This window comes from Leptopilina heterotoma, unplaced genomic scaffold (assembly GCF_015476425.1).
Source record: "Leptopilina heterotoma isolate Lh14 unplaced genomic scaffold, ASM1547642v1 Lhet_70, whole genome shotgun sequence".
In the NCBI taxonomy this organism is placed as follows: domain Eukaryota; kingdom Metazoa; phylum Arthropoda; class Insecta; order Hymenoptera; family Figitidae; genus Leptopilina; species Leptopilina heterotoma.
This window is the reverse complement of record NW_025111162.1, coordinates 1886670-1905463: the sequence shown is the minus strand read 5'-3', so window position 1 is coordinate 1905463 and position 18794 is coordinate 1886670. Positions and strand designations below refer to the sequence as shown.

General features: G+C 27.5%; 1 protein-coding gene across 8 annotated transcripts in view; it reads left to right on the top strand.

Moving 5' to 3' along the window:
- Positions 1-18794, top strand: part of LOC122510570 (disintegrin and metalloproteinase domain-containing protein 10) — a 1090443-nt gene that overhangs the window by 763291 nt on the left and 308358 nt on the right. For all 8 annotated transcript variants that reach the window (XM_043625327.1, XM_043625328.1, XM_043625329.1 and 5 more), the window contains one exon: positions 15906-16090. In XM_043625327.1, the coding sequence (XP_043481262.1) occupies positions 15906-16090 (185 nt within the window). The remainder of the gene's footprint in view (positions 1-15905; positions 16091-18794) is intronic.

Below are 18794 nucleotides of genomic sequence, written 5' to 3'. Positions count from 1 at the left end.
GAAGCTCTGAGCCAATACGGATTCGAGTAAAAACCGTATTGGGACGTTTGACTCAATCTTTTTTTCATCCGCCGAATACGGTCTTATTTTAGCATTAAAATTAAAATCACATGAGCAGAGTACACATTATAAATTGAAAGCACAATTGTCCTGGAATGTAAAAATGCCGATTTAGATAAGAAACTGTGAATATTTTTTATTTTTTGTTAAAAATTGGTAAAAGCAAAGTTTGACAAGCGCAACTGAATTTACCATGTGAATAAATGAAGTGGTAAGTTTAAATGGACGAAATGGACTAAAAGAAATCTACTTTTACCGACAGAAAGTTCCTAGAGAATTGTGGTAAATTCAACAAAACAATGAAATTTCATTGTTTTCTAGGAACTTTCTGTCGGTAACAGAAGATTTCTTTTAGTCCCTTTAAACTTGCCACTTCATTTATTCACATGGTAAAATCATTCGCGCTTGTCAAAATTTGCTTTTACCAATTTTTAACAAAAAATAAAAAATATTCACAGTTTCTTATCTAAATCGGCATTTTCACATTCCAGGACAATTGTGCTTTCAATTTATAATGTGTACTCTGCTCATGTGATTTTAATTTTAATGCTAAAATAAGACCGTATTCGGCGGATGAAAAAAAGATTGAGTCAAACGTGCCAATACGGTTTTTACTCGAATCCGTATTGGCTCAGAGCTTCACTCAATTCCTAAACGCTCCACTCAATACTTCTTTTTTTACTGGGTACATCATTATGCAAAATTATTTCCCTATTCTCACCTACGTTAGGTTGACTACCTTTCAATATTCTCTTAGTTAACCTATGTACCTTTGGTTCAATAAGAAACATATTTTTTTTGAAAAACGTGTTTTGTTTGTGTTTGGTTTCTAAATTTTCAAAAACAGCACAACTTTTTTTCTTAAAATCCGACATATTAACAAAATTGTCTAATTTGATTCCTATTTTTTCTAAATCATCTTCAATATTTCGAGCGAATTCATCAACTGACGAACTTATCAAATTTTTGACATTTTCAACAATTTGCTTTATTACAGTCTCCTGAATGCCTTAGCCCGTAAACTAAGAAGAAACTGAGCTTCAGTATATTGTTTCTTAGTCATTTCAGACAATTCATTATGTAGCTTGTTTTTTATTTCTGTCTGATAGATTTCTTTTTCTCCAAATTCACAAAAATCCTCAACTATTGTTACTTGATCATGTAACTCATCGCAATTTATATTTACTTTATTGTTAAGGTTGTCAACATTGTTACTGAGATCATCTTCTTTAATTTCACTAACAGAGGTAGTGCTGTCATCAATATAAAAATTCTTATGATACCTTGAAACATGTGCTCTTCGAGCACCAAAAGATTAAAAATTTTTAGGACATCTAGGCCATCCGCAAGGAATACATAAGTTGGGTACATTTATGTGATATTTGTTCATATGTTTTATCAGTAGATTTAAATTTACTACTTCGTCACTACAATAATTACATTTCACCATCTGCGAAAATATTATTATAAATATATTTTTATCTAAAATATAAAAGTAAGCTAAAAAATTGAAACTCGATCGAGTAATATTGATCAATAATTACTAACATTGCAGCTAATAAAAATTCATGTTTACAAGTACTAAAATTTATTTGACATTCTTTTGGAACCCAGAATTACATATCATTATACAAAAAAGAAATTATATATTATATAAAAAATAAAAATAAATAAAAAATGAAAAAAAAATAAATTTTTTTGTATTTAAAATTTCTTGCTAATTTTTTAAAAATATATATTTTTTCTAAAAAGTAAAATTTTTCAAATCTATACTATTGATGCTCCGGAACTATGGGTAATTGATTAAAAGGTAATAAAAAAAAATAAATAAAAAATAAAATAAATAAATAAAAAAAATATAATAATAAATAAAATAAATAAATAAATAAAATAAATAAAATAAATAAAATAAATAAAATAACTAAAATAAATAAAATAAATAAAATAAATAAAATAAATAAAATAAATAAAATAAATAAAATAAATAAAATAAATAAAATAAATAAAATAAATAAAATAAATAAAATAAATAAAATAAATAAAATAAATAAAATAAATAAAATAAATAAAATAAATAAAATAAATAAAATAAATAAATAATAAATAAAATAATTATAAACAAAATAAAAATAAATAAATCAGTTATTCAGAATTATGAAAAAAGTATTAAACATTTTTTTACATACATTATATAAAAATATTGATCATTATTTATTTTTTGTAAATATACTTTTTCTAAAAATTGAATTTTTTTCATAATAGTACGAAATAAATAAATTGAAATAAATAATCATTTATTGAATAAATAATAATTTATTTCAATACATTTTTCTATTTAGGCCATAAATATAAATAAAATATAAATTTAACAAATGTAATATTTAAAAGGACATATATTCTACGTTGCTTATTTTTGTGAAACGAAATATTTTCAGATTTTCATTCTGAATATAATCTCTCAAGGTTGACTGGCAGTAACCTTAAAAATATTTATATTTTTTTCATAATATATAGTCACCAAGTAAGAAAATCACACACTATACAATTAAATTAATCAAAATTTATAAATTTATATTCAATTTCGTTGTTTATTTCAAAAAAGGAAAATTTAATTTAAAGTAAATTTTATTTTTTCTACACAAAAAGTTTACTTACGTAACTTTCTCATTAATTTTTTGTAAATATTTTCGTTTCACTGAATTAACTGTATTCAAAAAAACATGTTACATTTTACAAGAAAAAATAATTATTTTTTAATTAATGTATTGCTTCAATTAAGCATCACTTACCTTCAGCAATTCAGCCCTTTTTTATTTCTCCAACAGAAATACGTTCACACACAAAATACACAATCAACAAACAGAAGACACTTATTAAGTCGACGCCATGAAAGCTAATGAATACGAAAAGAGCGTCACCTGATCATAGGCATGCGCGTTTACCATTTCAGAAAACAAGACGCTAGAGGACTTAAAACTAGCCTTCAGTTCGTCTTCATTTTATCTCTAAATTCTTAATATTTTTACTAGCATCTGTAAGCCTAAATTTAAGACTTATATATAAAATTAAGTCAGAAAAATATATTGCATTAAGATTAAAGTGTCTTTGAAAATTTTTTAAGTTGATTATAAGGCTAGAATACTTTTATAGACTAAAATTAAGACTGATTTTAAAAGTAGTCCTACTCAGATTTAAGACTTTTTTTTTCTGTGATATACTTTATATATACCAATCTATCCGTCTTGGTACGAAGAATAAGATTTTAGAAATAAATGAGTAAGATTTTCTTATACAGCAACATAATTTTGCTGAAAGAACTCATTTTTGTATTTAAATTTATAGAATTAGAACACGGAAAAAAATTTCCTGTGAAAATTACAAGATTTCCTGTGCCATCTATGAACGGCGGTTGTAGTATCCACAAACGGCTGAGTTTGGGAAATACACAAACCAGAATGAGTCTTGTCACAAACTTTAGTTTATGATTCAACAGCTTAAACAGTCACGCAGAAGACGACAAGCAGACGTTCACATGAATTTTCTTGCGCATGCGTGGATTTCTTGGTGTTATAAGGCTGATTCCAGAATAGCTAAAAATCGTCTCGACTTTCAAGACGATTCGATGCGCGTACATACATTTTTGTTTACTGCGCATCGAAATCGAGACGATTTATTTTATTGTAGACTCAACCTAACAGACTGGTTTGTGGTACACACAAACCAGCTTGTTGGAAACACAAAACTCGCCTGCATAAAGCACAACTTAACCTATTTGTATATTTTACGAAAAAGTTTGTATTTTCTACAAGAAATTTTTTTCCGTGAACCAATTATAGACTAAAAATTTGCACTTTTAATAAAAATTCATTTTTTCTATAGTATAGTATAGTATATATTATATTGAAAATTATAGATTTTGTTTTTTAGATTTATATTACTGTATAAGAAAATTCTATTCTTTCTATTAAGACGAATGAACTTTATTTTATAAATGTTAAATTGTATTAAAAATGATTTAAAAATTAAATATACTTGTCGTTAAGTCCTCCTCCACGATAAAGAAAATTTTTTTTTATCCCACATGCACAAAAATGGCGCTTTTAGATAGCTGACGACAGGGAGTAAAGTCACTCATTTGTTCGACCATATGATAATGGCGTCCATTTTCTCCCATGTGCAAACATAACCGCTGATCCCATGCGTTATTTTTGCCCAAAGGAGAAAACGGCCGCCATTTTCATATAAGTCGTACAAGTGACTGACTTTTATTCCCTGTCGTCTGCTATCTGAAATCGCCACTTTTGTGCATTAGGAATAAAAAATATCGTAAGTAACATGGGAATGAGGCTGCGTCTACAATAGGTGAGATGTGAGTAACAGAGCACGAGTGGCGTGGAGTGGCGTGTCGTGGACGTTCTGGTAATGCAGTACTACCAACTGCTAATGCCGAGAGAAAAAATTGAAAAGATTCCATAATGAATTTTCATCTTTTTTAATTTCAACAATGTAGTTATATTTTTTAAAGTAAACCAATTTTTTCAAGTCATTCGCTTTAATTTTGCTATTGATAAAAAATAATTCAATTATTTTAATTTTTATTAATTTCTGTTTTTATAGTAATTTGAGTTAATCTAGATTCGAGAAAATTAAGTTTCCATAAACTAAATATTTTATTATCTTACATTTCGGAAAATTCTGCATTTGAATAAATGACATCTAGAAAATAATAATACTAGGGTAAATAATAATTTTACCTGTTTAATTTTCATCTTTTTTTATTAGGGTTAGACGGTCTTCTAATTATTCAACACTAGCAAAATCGTACGCGCGTGAATTATTTAAAGAATTATCACGGTAGTAATCTGTCTACCTACCTTCCACAGAAAAAGTTTAATAAATTTAATTTATATTGTTCCATGTTTATAATAGTTATGATTTTTTAAAAAATCTCGGTATTTAAACTAAATTATCATTTCAACGCCTCAGAAGCCATTTAAAAAAATTGCAAGAGGATCCAAGGCGGGGAAAGCAGTGATTTTAATTTTTTGTCACGGATTTTTCAGAAATCCTAGAATATAAAATAAATCATTATTAAAAAAATCAATATCACTGCTTTCCCCGCCTTCGATCCTCTTGCAAATACGTTTAATGATTTCTAACATTAAAATAAAAAATTAGCAAACGAAAAAAATTGCTTCCAAGGCGTGGAAATTATAATTTATAGTTTAAATACCGTGATTTTTAGAAAATCCGTGAAAAAAATCAAAATTACTACTTTCCTTGCCTTGGATCCTTTTGAGATTTTTTTAATGGCTTCTGTTATTAAAATAAATATAATTATCAAGTGAAAAAACATGCCTCTATTTAACTCAAACATTTTTTAAGCTCATATAAATGTAATAAAATTCAAACTCAAAAGATTTAAATTATAATTTCTTCAAATATTTATTTATTTTCATTCTTATGTTTCTAATAATGGTTGGGGTACAGTTGTTCTAAATCGTATTTTCTAAAAAAAATTTTTCTAATAAAGGTAAATCTCTAAAAAAAACTTTTTTCTAATAAAGGTGATTTTGAAATTTTCTGTCTTCTAATAAAGCTAATTTTCTAAAAATTTATTTTTCTAATAAAGGTAATTTTTAAAATTTTCTTTCTTCTAACAATATTCAATTTTTGTAATCACGATCAATGTAGGGGAGAGTCTCCAGTTGTGAGACGGGTTTTATTTTTGACCCGTAAATTGTAAACGGGTAAACGAAATTGTAAATAAAATACACCGTTCGAAAGGTAACAGAAATACGCAACTTTTATTAAAAGAAAGTGTAGTGTTTCGATGAACTCAAAAAATTTTACGATACATTTTCCGAGCACATCGCTTTTTTCAAAAAAAAAAAATGTCTCCAGTTGTGAGACACTCATTAAAAATTGCTAAAATTTAATAAGTTTGACATAAAACGTTATGTTTAGTATGAATAATTAAATATATTAATAATATATATTATTATATACTAAATAATAATATTTATTCGCCAAAATATGACTATCAAATAAACACAATTTAATAGCTTGAACAAGAGCATTAAAATTGATTACTTCTGAATCAATTGACTTTTTTCCACTTGACATGCCCAAAAATACTAGAAAAAAAATCAAAACAACATTTAAATAGTATGCCTGCAAAGTAGTATTTTTTATGCTGCCCAGATGGGTGTTGACACCGTCTCACAACTGGTGATATGCTGTGTTTCACACCCAGAAATCGGCGCTATTTTGAAAAAGGAAAATTAAATTATTTTCAACCGTAGATTGGAACAATGCAATATTGCATCACACAATATAAGGAAAACACTAAAGGAAAATGCATTACATTTACCTTTTCCAATTAATTAACTTGTAAAAAAAGTACTTTGCATTTATTGAAAAAACGCTTTTTAGTCGATTATCACACACAGTGTTGGTATTTAACAAAAACAGTTTATATATCCGCTTCGGCGTACACGAAAAAGTTGGCTCATATAAAAAGAAATGCTTTTATATAAACCAATCGGCTTTTTAATATTGCATGTTAAAAAAAATTGACTGTCTCATAACTGGAGGTGTCTCACAACTGGAGACTCTCCCCTACATATGATTAAAGGTACATATGATTAAAAAATAAAATTTACAAAAATTTGTTAATTCCTTAAAAAAAATACATCACAGAAAAAAATGCGAATGGTAAAGACAACCACATTTGTGTAGTAAGAAAAAAAGTAGTTAAAACTACCATATTCAGCAGCATTTTAAGGGGACTTTCTGGTTTAGAATTTCAAAAAAATCGATTTTTTTTTTTTTGCTTAAAAATGTTCCTTAGTATCATAGAATTACTGTCCCAAAACGATTTTTAAAAAATATGTACAAAAACAAAAGTTATAACAATATTTATGACGGTATGTATTTCAACAACAATCTACAGTTATCTTATTTACATATTTGGTGTTCCTCTTTTATTGATATTAGCTTGAAACATGTTACTCGAGGGTTTTTGGGGTCGCTGATTACGAATTTGATGTCAGTTTTTGAAAATACAAAATGGCGGATCCAATATGGCGGGCGAAAAAATAAAAATTCAACCGGATTTGCTTAAAACTTGTTACTTGGGGGTTTTTGGGGTCGCTGATTACGAATTTGATGTCAGTTTTTAAAAATACAAAATGGCGGATCTAATATGGCGGACAAAGATTAAGAAATTAATTAAATTTAGTTGAAAATGGTTACTTGTGGCCTTTTGAGATTGCTAGTTATGAATATAGGCACAAAACATTAACGTTCTAGTTTTAAGCAAATCCGGTTGAATTTTTATTTTTTCGTCCGCCATATTAGATCCGCCATTTTGTATTTTCAAAAACTGACATCAAATTCGTAATCAGCGACCCCAAAAACCCCCGAGTAACAAGTTTTAAGCAAATCCGGTTGAATTTTTATTTTTTCGTCCGCCATATTGGATCCGCCATTTTGTATTTTCAAAAACTAACATCAAATTCGTCATCAGCGACCCCAAAAACCCCCGAGTAGCAAGTTTTAAGCAAATCCGGTTGAATTTTTATTTTTTCGTCCGCCATATTGGATCCGCCATTTTGGATTTTCCAAAACGGACATCAAATTCGTAATCAGCGACCCCAAAAACAGCGGGATACGAAGTTCTGTTGTAATAAAAAGTTGTTTGATATTCATGACTCAATGAATTATGTTATGAAAACTTTAAACGCGTTTTTCTCGAAAACTCATTTTTCAAACTGGTACAGAGCTTTTCTCGAAATCTACCGAACCGATTTTGAAATCCCAAAAATTTTTCGATTCTTTATTTAAAAAACTGGTGCCTAAACCTCTAAAAACTCATATTTCTACCGCCTGTGTTTTTATATGGAGGTAAATTGACCCAAAAACACGGCGTTTTTGCGAGTTTTTGAGAAAATTGTACATATAAAATAAAAAAAACCTTTAAAAAAATCGTTTTTGAGGTTTAGGCACAAGAATAAATCCTTATGAAGAGATTCCCGTTTGGAACTTGAATTTATGTATTACAGGTTGCCCGGAATCTAACGTACCAAAAAAAAGGTATCTTTTGGAAGACGCCACCTACAGCTATGAAATTGAACTAAATACACTCAAACATATTTTTTAAATTTTCTCTACGCAATGTGCTACAATGTCCAAAAATAGTTTTTACAATTTCTTTAATACTGTTCTTACAATAAAAGTTTTAAAACCTTCCTTTTTTGGCAATTCTAAACCAGAAAGTCCCCTTAACTACACTTCCTCAGTTAGTGGAACCAAAATGAAGTAGTTGGTTTTATGTAGTTAAAATAACTACTTTACGTAGTTGAAATAACTACCCAATGGGAAGTAAACGATTGGTTCAATAATGGGCCATGCTTGGCGAACTCCGTTCCATTATTGGAACATTAATGGCAACCATCATTGGACCACCAATGGTTTAAACTTGGGATGATCACGCTACTGCCAATGATCGGTAGCCATGCATCGGGCCAATATTAGTTGCCAAGGAATTGCCAAGAAAACAAAATAGATTTTTAAAAGCTTGATTTTTTATTGGCAGCCAACAAAAAACCAAGGTTTTGAAAATTGATTTTTTTTAATTATTAATTAAAATTTATTTTCAAAAAATATATTTTTCAAAAATTAATTTTAAAAAAATATATTTTTCAAAAATATATATTTTTTTAAATTAATAGAACATATTAATTTAATTTGTCACCTCTGGTAAAACAAAGATGAAAGACTGATAAATTCCCTCACTTTATATCTTACAGTGGAGGGATAACTGTGAATGTCTTTGCGAGAGAGGAGCAGGTACTTATATAGAGCCAGTGAAACAGGTCACAAGCGAGAAGAAATCACTAGCATGCACTCTGGCGGCGCTTGTCGGAAGTGGCGCAACGTTGGTTGCCAAGCGCTGTGTCGATAACGTCAGGATATGCATGCGCGCCAGAAAACAGTTTCGACAAGCGCCGCCAGAGTGCATGCTAGTGATTTTTTCTCGCTTGTGACCTGTTTCACTTGCTCTATATAAGTACCTGCTCCTCTCTCGCAAAGACATTCACAGTTATCCCTCCACTGTAAGATATAAAGTGAGGGAATTTATCAGTCTTTCATCTTTGTTTTACCAGAGGTGACAAATTAAATTAATATGTTCTATTAATTTAAAAAAATATATATTTTTAAAAAATAAATTTTTGAAAAATATATTTTTTTAAAATAAATTTTAATTAATAATTAAAAAAAACCAATTTTTAAAACCTTGGTTTTTTGTTGGCTGCAAATAAAAAATCAAGCTTTTGAAAATCGATTTTGTTTCCTTGGCAATTCCTTGGCAACTAATATTGGTCCGATGCTTGGCTACCGATCATTGGCAGTAGCGTGATCATCCCAAGTTTAAACCATTGGTGGTCCAATGATGGTTGCCAATTGTTTTGCCAAGAAAAAACCATTGGGCACCAAGCATGGCCCATTATTGAACCAATCGTTAACATTGGCAACTTCCCGTTGGGTAACAGATGCTTGTAAATGGCTCAACTATAGTGTAGTAGTAAAAACTATTGTTAAAAATAGTTAATTTTACTATTGTGGTAGCAAAAATAACTATTTTGTATTAGTTGCAAACAAAATGAGACTTACTGTTTTTATATAGTAAATACAACCTCTGAAAGTTGTTACTTTTATGATTTATGTAGTTAAAACAACTATTTCTTATTTTCTTGCTAGTTGCAGAGAAAGAAAGAAATTTACTGTTTTCATATAGTAAAATCAATTGTTGAAAACAGTTATTTTTACTATTTATGCAGTTGAAAGATCATTTTTTTCTACAGAGAAAAAACGTGAGTGGTAAAAGCATCCACATATGTGCAGTTAAAAAAATATAGTTAAAACTACCATATTCAGCAGCATTTTAACTAAACTTCCATAGTTAGTGGAACTAAAATTGAATAGTAGGTTTTATGTAGTTAAAATTACTACTACACATTATGATTGTGAATAACTCAACAATAGTGCAGTAGTTAAAAGTACTGTTAAAAATAATTATTTTCGGAATTTCTGTAGTAGAAATATCAATTTCTTGCTATTTGCAAAATAAATTAAAATTTACTGTTCCAAAGAGTAAAAACAACCGCTGGAATTTGTTATTTTTGTTACTACCTTTTAATAATTTATCTCTATGGTGGTAAGAAACATTTATTTTTATAACTACAAAAGTCATAAAAGTAACAATTTCTATGTTATTTTTACTATATGAAAATAGTAAGTTTAATTTTTTTATAACTAGTAAAAAGTGGATAATTTTACTACAGAAATTCTGAAAATAACTATTTTCAACAGTACTTTTAACTACTGCACTATCGTTGAGTCATTTAAAATCATATGCTGGCTACATTTCAACTAAGTCCTTGAGCTTAAAAAATTAGTTACTGCAACTAAACGGAGTAGTTATTATGACTGAATCTAAGAAGAATGTCCTCAAGTACAAATATGTAAATTCTATATGAACAATAATAGGTAAGAGAAAATATAAAAAAATGGACCTCAATAATAATAAAAAACAAATAAATAATTTCATTTTACTACTTTAAATAGTTAATTTAACTATTTTTTACAGTTGTTACAACTACAATTTGTTACGGGCGCCTATAGGAACTATAAAAATTTAGTTACTGCAACTAAATGAAGCAGTTAGTATGACTAACAACAAATAGTTAAGATAACTGTTTTAGTAGTTAAATTTACTGTAAAAATGGTATTTATTACTACATTTTACTGTTAGACTAACTATTCTGTCATAGTTCATTTTACTAAATAATGTTACGGGCGCCTATAGGAACTACAGGAAATAGTAAAAAAGTAGTCAAATTTACCATATTTTTTTTTGTGTTAAATTCGAACAATTTTTTTACAATATTATTTAATTGGTATTTATTTCAAAAAAAATAATACTTATAAATTCTATTAAAAATTTCTTTTCTTCCTTATCAACATTACAATGCTTTCAATATATTTTTCGGATGAATACTAACAATTTTCCTAAAATTTGTAAAATTCCATAATTTTAATAAAAATTAGAAAATTGTTAAAAAATTAAGATTAAGAAATTGAAACTATTTTACATATTTTTTGTTTTTTAATCACAATTGTGTTTACAAAATTATAAGTTTTTTTTTGAAAATGAAGAAAAATTTTTATAAAATTACAATTTCTTATCACAATTTGTTAACAGAATTCTGTTCTTCTTTGAAAAAAAAAAATTTGCATTATTTTTACACTAAAATTTCTAAAGTTAATATATTTATAAAAAATTCTTTTAGAAAATCTTAAATATCTTTAGGAAAAAAATCCCTATAATTTCTATTTGTTAATTACGATTTTTAACTATATTATTTTAAAATTTTGTTAAAAAATTTGCATAATTTCTATTTTTTTAATAATTTTTTAACGAAATCTCATGTATTTTTTTTTAAGAATTAACAAATTTTTGTAAATTTTATTTTTTAATCATATGTACCTTTAATCATATGTACATTGATCGTGATTACAAAAATTGAATATTGTTAGAAGAAAGAAAATTTTAAAAATTACCTTTATTAGAAAAATAAATTTTTAGAAAATTAGCTTTATTAGAAGACAGAAAATTTCAAAATCACCTTTATTAGAAAAAAGTTTTTTTTAGAGATTTACCTTTATTAGAAAAAATTTTTTTAGAAAATACGATTTAGAACAACTGTACCCCAACCATTATTAGAAACATAAGAATGAAAATAAATAAATATTTGAAGAAATTATAATTTAAATCTTTTGAGTTTGAATTTTATTACATTTATATGAGCTTAAAAAATGTTTGAGTTAAATAGAGGCATGTTTTTTCACTTGATAATTATATTTATTTTAATAACAGAAGCCATTAAAAAAATCTCAAAAGGATCCAAGGCAAGGAAAGTAGTAATTTTGATTTTTTTCACGGATTTTCTAAAAATCACGGTATTTAAACTATAAATTATAATTTCCACGCCTTGGAAGCAATTTTTTTTCGTTTGCTAATTTTTTATTTTAATGTTAGAAATCATTAAACGTATTTGCAAGAGGATCGAAGGCGGGGAAAGCAGTGATATTGATTTTTTTAATAATGATTTATTTTATATTCTAGGATTTCTGAAAAATCCGTGACAAAAAATTAAAATCACTGCTTTCCCCGCCTTGGATCCTCTTGCAATTTTTTTAAATGGCTTCTGAGGCGTTGAAATGATAATTTAGTTTAAATACCGAGATTTTTTAAAAAATCATAACTATTATAAACATGGAACAATATAAATTAAATTTATTAAACTTTTTCTGTGGAAGGTAGGTAGACAGATTACTACCGTGATAATTCTTTAAATAATTCACGCGCGTACGATTTTGCTAGTGTTGAATAATTAGAAGACCGTCTAACCCTAATAAAAAAAGATGAAAATTAAACAGGTAAAATTATTATTTACCCTAGTATTATTATTTTCTAGATGTCATTTATTTAAATGCAGAATTTTCCGAAATGTAAGATAATAAAATATTTAGTTTATGGAAACTTAATTTTCTCGAATCTAGATTAACTCAAATTACTATAAAAAACAGAAATTAATAAAAATTAAAATAATTGAATTATTTTTTATCAATAGCAAAATTAAAGCGAATGACTTAAAAAAATTGGTTTACTTTAAAAAATATAACTACATTGTTGAAATTAAAAAAGATGAAAATTCATTATGCAATCTTTTCAATTTTTTCTCTCGGCATTAGCAGTTGGTAGTACTGCATTACCAGAACGTCCACGACACGCCACTCGTGCTCTGTTACTCACATCTCACCTATTGTAGACGCAGCCTAAAGGCAGCCATTTGTTTACGGTGATTTTTGTGACACGAGTGGAGGTCGAGGGTGCCCTCGACCTCCACTCGTGTCACAAAAATCACCGTAAACAAATGGCTGCCTTTATACCCTTGTTGCTTAATATACTATTTGCTGATTGTAACGAGGAAGAAAATTGTTCATTTAATGAACATCTGGATTTACAACTTGTTTCATAAATCTTAATTTTAATTATTTAAAACTTTCTTCGATTAAAATCTTAATTGACTTGAAATTTAATTCGTTCAAAATTTTTTTACATTTGTCAACTTCCCGTCGACTGTTTAAATATTAATATTCCAATTATTAATTAAATTCAACAAATGTAACAAATTTTTTTCTTACTGATTAATGATGTAAAAAAATTTATATTTTATCTCTCATGTTTCGTCCTTATTTTGTCTTGTTCCTTCTTATTGTGGTCCTTCATTGTCTCTGAAATTTCTCCTTTGAATTGTTTTCGCAATATAAGTTTTATTACTTCATTTCAAGACAGGCTCAAATCTTTGTTTATGACTAATGATGTTATCTTTCGTTTTCACATAAACTCAGATAAATTCAAACTAAAGGAAAGTTCTTAAAATCTCTTATTATATTAAGTTGCTTTCTTCGTTTTTTTCGCCGTTCATCATTCAAAATATATATATATATATAGATTATCATTAACCACATAAGTTAACTTTCTTCCCTTTAAGTAGTGTTCTATTAATATCACGCATGCGCAGTAGTATTCCATCAATGTTACGCATGCGCAGTATGCGTTGAGCCATGAGAGGTTGTTAGAGTTGAGCCACCCGAAATTTTGCAATTACAAAGCGTACTTGTAACAGAAATTCATTTTTCCACTTAAAGAGGTGTTAAAAACTTCATTTCCATTAGAAAGAGAGGAATTTCATGGTTCCTTTCCTCATTTCCAAGTGTCATTCTACCATTTAAAGGTTATTTTTAATCATTTACCTAAATATAAATTTATTATTGTATAAACATTTGATTGTATAAACATCACATTTTCATAAATATGTCGAAATCATGAAGAGCTTTTGGGTAGAATTTTTTTTAAATTGTAGATCTCATCTGCGGACATAAAATGAGAGTACTTTGTGATAGATTAATAAAGTTTAACTAATTTTTTTTTGGATTTTTAATTTTGCAAAAAAACGTTTTTGCCCATAACTTTAAAAAAATGTTAGGACACCTATAAATGTTTTTCCATAATTTTATAGAGTTTTTTAGGCGCATCTTTTAAGCCCTAATTGAACATTTTTCGTTCATATTAACCGGAGATATTAAACTTTTAAAAATCACAAATTTTGGAAAATAAGACTTTTTTTGAAAATTTTGTTGAAAAAAGTAGAAGTAACTTTAAAATTATCGTTACCAGTTTGTAGAGCATTAAAAAACACTTCGATTGACCTATTTTTGAACCAAATTCGATAACAAATTTCGAAATTATTTGTATTTTAAAAACCAAAGATTGTGTAAAATGACATTTTCTCAACTTTTTTGTTGAAAATTTTTGTTTAACCATTAAACTATTATAACTATCTTGTAGGGTATTTAAAATACATCGATTGACCCAAGATTCAATCATTTTTACCATATTTATAAAAAGTTATTCATGTATTTCTATTATTATTATCTCTATGAGGAAGCAAAGTGTTCATGAAATGAGCACCAAAATTATTAAAAAAATATACAACTTGGCAGTGGTTTTTAGTTTGTAAATTTTATTGATTTCAGGGCAGTTGAATCCTTATGACGTCATAGTTTGAAAAACGTTCTTTGTACAATGTGTGATGTAATAATGTTACAAATGCCATTAATTTATATATATTCATTATTTTTTCTTTATTTATTTTAATTTCTATATAAAATAATAAACATTATTTTAAAATAGAAAATTTAGTTATTTTTCTCCCATAGAAAAAATATATTTTTATTTTAGGATCGCTTTTTTTCTACTATTAATCGAAAATGTTTAATTAAAAAAATTTAAATCAAAATATTTCACTTGTCTGCAAAACGAAGAAAATTTATTTTATTATTTTTTTCTGATAAAAAAAATTTTATCAAATGCTCAACAAAAAACATTTTAGCATTTGAACTAATAAATATTTTAAAAATTTAAGAATTATAAAAATTAAGTTAATGTTTGTTTTACATTGTAATATTTGCAAAAAAAATTTTTGCTTGAAAAACTTTCATAATAATAATAACAATAATTTTAAATTAATTGAATCGATTTAATTAATTGTAATTAAAAATGAAATATTTAATAAAGTATAGGTTAAATTAAGTGTAAATTAAAAAGGACAATTAAATTCGAGCGAGCATCAGCGAGCGAGGGCAATGACGGTAGTTTAAATAAATTTATATTTTCCAAATTTTGTTTTTTTACTGAAAGCTTACGCTGTGCAATCTTTTTCTTTAGGAAAAATGTTCACTAAAAATTTTTATACATTAAGGTTTATTCATCCTACAGCAAAAGATAGTAAAAGAAAAAATCGATTTTTTTACTATCAATTCTTGTTAATAAATAATTTGTTTACAAGAATTGTTTATAACATTGTCAAAAAATATTTATAATTAAATTTGCCCTTCCAGATTTAATAACCCTATATAAAAAATGATAGTAGAAGAAAAAACGATTTTTTTTATATTTAATTGTTGTTAATATGTACTTTCTTTACAAGAATTGTATATAAATGTTTATTGAAAAATTTTGTCTCGAAATGTCGATTAAAAAATAAAATGTAATGGAAAAAAACGGACTTCTCGGACAATATAGGTTAAACAAAAATATAAAATGTCTTCTATCCGTCTTAATCAGGTTTCTAAATTATTTATGTAATTAATTAATTTTTTTATTTGTTTATTCATTATAATTTATTTATCATTGTTGCCTAAATTTTTAGCCTGGACAGAGAAAGATTTGTGAGGCATTTAAACAAACGTGCAACAGTAGATCCACGTAAAACAACGTGTATGCTTTATCTGCAAGCTGATCATCAGTTCTTCGCTCGATATGGCACGGAGGAAGCATGCATTGAAGTTATGACTAGACACGTGCAGAGGGTCAACTCGATTTACAAACACACAGGTAAGCCTCATCATCTCTTTATGTGACAAACATTAAATTGCATTTAATTACACTCTGACCTTCTTCATAAAATTTACCGCAGCAAGTAAAATTTTCCCTTTTTGAAAAAGTAAAACTTAAAAAAAATTAACCTTTTTTTTCTCTTTTTTTTAATAAGATTGATTATAAAAGTTTGCGAACAAAAAACAAAAGGGAATTGAAAAACTTTAAGAATATGAAAAGTTTCTAAATCTACTTTATATTTGTTTTTGAAAAATGAAAATTGCGATGAATTTTTTAATATGTGTACTTTGCACTACTATGGTGGGACGTTAAGCTTTGCTTTTTGCATAATGAAACACCTTGGAAAGAGTGTTCTGATAAATCTGTGGAAAATAATTTTTTTTAAACGGTGTATATATTCTTCCATGCAATTTGTTAATGTAAGCGTTTGTTTTTTTTTCGTTTATAAATCAAGGAGACTTTTTTATATCAATTCTTTTATATTTCATTTTTTATTGATTTATCGCTTTCAGTTTTTTATTGTCTTCAAAATATTCTTTCTTATTGGAAAAGAAGCTTTTCATTTTTGTCACAAATTTTTGTTATTAAAAATTCAATTTTAATTGTCAATATTAATTAAAATTACTGTAAATTAGAATTAGATAAAATAAACTGCAAATTTTAAAAAAAATTTTGTTTAATCTTTGCTTACTTTTTGGTTACCATTTTTTAAAAAAGCTAACTAATTATTTATTAGTGAAAAGTAATCAATTATTATTACTAACCAGGCAGAAAAGTTGGAGGTAAGCCAGCACTAACGACCGGCATGGTACCGACCCGGTAGTAAAGTCGGACTTATGCCGGTACCGTCAAAAAAGTACCGGGCCGGATATGAAATAACGACCGGCCCAGCACCGGCCCGGTACTACCATTTGGTTTTGCTTTTATACCGATGAAGGGGATTTGCCGGTGATAATATTTGTACCGGCCCGGCAAACAAATTTACTTAATAATTTCTACTGGCACAGAAGTTTTGCCGGCAAAAATATTAGTACTGGCCCGGTGTCGTCCCGGTTGTTTGCCGGTATTAAACCAGCAGAAAAAAATTAAAGAAGAGAAAAAAATTTGAAAATTAATTTATTTATTAACTAGGGGGGCTTCGCCCCCCTGCGCGCTTCGCGCGCCAACCCCCTAACTATTTTTAATATTTATTTTAATTTTTAAAATCATGTTATCTTAATATGATGGCATAGTAATGAGTTAGAGTAAATTATAACAGGAGATATTAAAAAAGATAACTAATAGAGAATTCTACTTTACGGAAGTGATTATAGTGTCAACTTTTTCAAGTTTGACACTCCTCATAGTAAATTTGATAATTCTTTTTTCTCAGTGTCAAAAGTATTATTGGGCCCCTTTTTACCTGCAGTTGACATAAATGTTGACGTAATGTAAGGGCCATTAGGGGCTGTCCATAAATCACGTAAGTCATTTTTTGGGTACATTTGACCCCCTTCCTCCCTCGTAAGATATTTTACATACATTAGCGCCATTTTTCCTATTGTTCGCAAGATCTTGCTGACCCCCCTCCCCCCTAAATGTCTTACGTAATTTATGGACGGACTAAAGATTTCGACGTAAAATAATAGACGTTTGTGGGCTTCATTTTTACCCGTATGTAAAAACTGACCTTAAAATTGACCTAAATTTTGAGGAAACAGTAGGTCAGAAGGAATTTTATTGTCAATTTTTGACGTGAAGGTCAAAACTGACCTTAAAATTGACCTAAATTTTAAGAAAATATCAGATCAGAGGGAGATTTCTGGTCAAATTTTAACTTGTAGGAAAAAACTGCCATTAAAATTAAAGTACATTTTGAGGACAGAAAAATAATTTTAACAGAATTTTTAAAAAAATATGTCAATTTATAACATCTTTTATTGATTGAAACTTAATATTGAAATTTAGGTCAAACTTCTTTTAACCAATAGGTCGAAAATTCCGTCAAACTTTAATATAAGGGTTTTTTAAAAAACTTTTTTAAACTTTTTTAAAACTTTTTAAAAAATCCTAATTAATTTGCTTTTTTCATGTATAGGCTAAAAAATATGTCAAATTTGACCTAAATTTTAAGGAAAGGTCAGGTCAGAGGAAGTTTTTTCGACAATTTTTGCGGTGTAGATGAAAACTGACCTTAAAATTGACCTAATTTTTGAGGGCAGAGGGAATTGTTCGTCAATTTTTTCCGTTAAGGTCAAAACTGCCATTGAAATTGACCTACATTTTGAAGGTAAAGGGAATTGTTTGTCAATTTTGTACCTGTAGGTTAAAACTGCCCTTCAAATTAACCTAAATTTTGAGAGCAGAGGGAATTGTTTGTTAATTTTTGACCTGTAGATTAAAACTGCCCTTAAAATTGACCTACATTTTGAGGGCAGAGGGAATTGTTTGTCAATTTTTTACCTGTAGGTTAAATCTGCCCTTAAAATTGACATAAATTTTACGGACAGAGTAAAACGCAATTTTTAACGCTTAGGTCAAAACTGCCCTTAAATTTGAACTAAATTTTGAAAGCAGAGCGATAAGTTTGTCAATTTTTAACTTTAAGTCATAACTACTCTTAAAATTGGCTTAAATTTTGAGGGCAGAGGGGTTAGTTTGTTAGTTTTTGACCTGTAGGTTGAATCTGCCCTTAAAATTGACCTAAATTTTGAGTAATTTT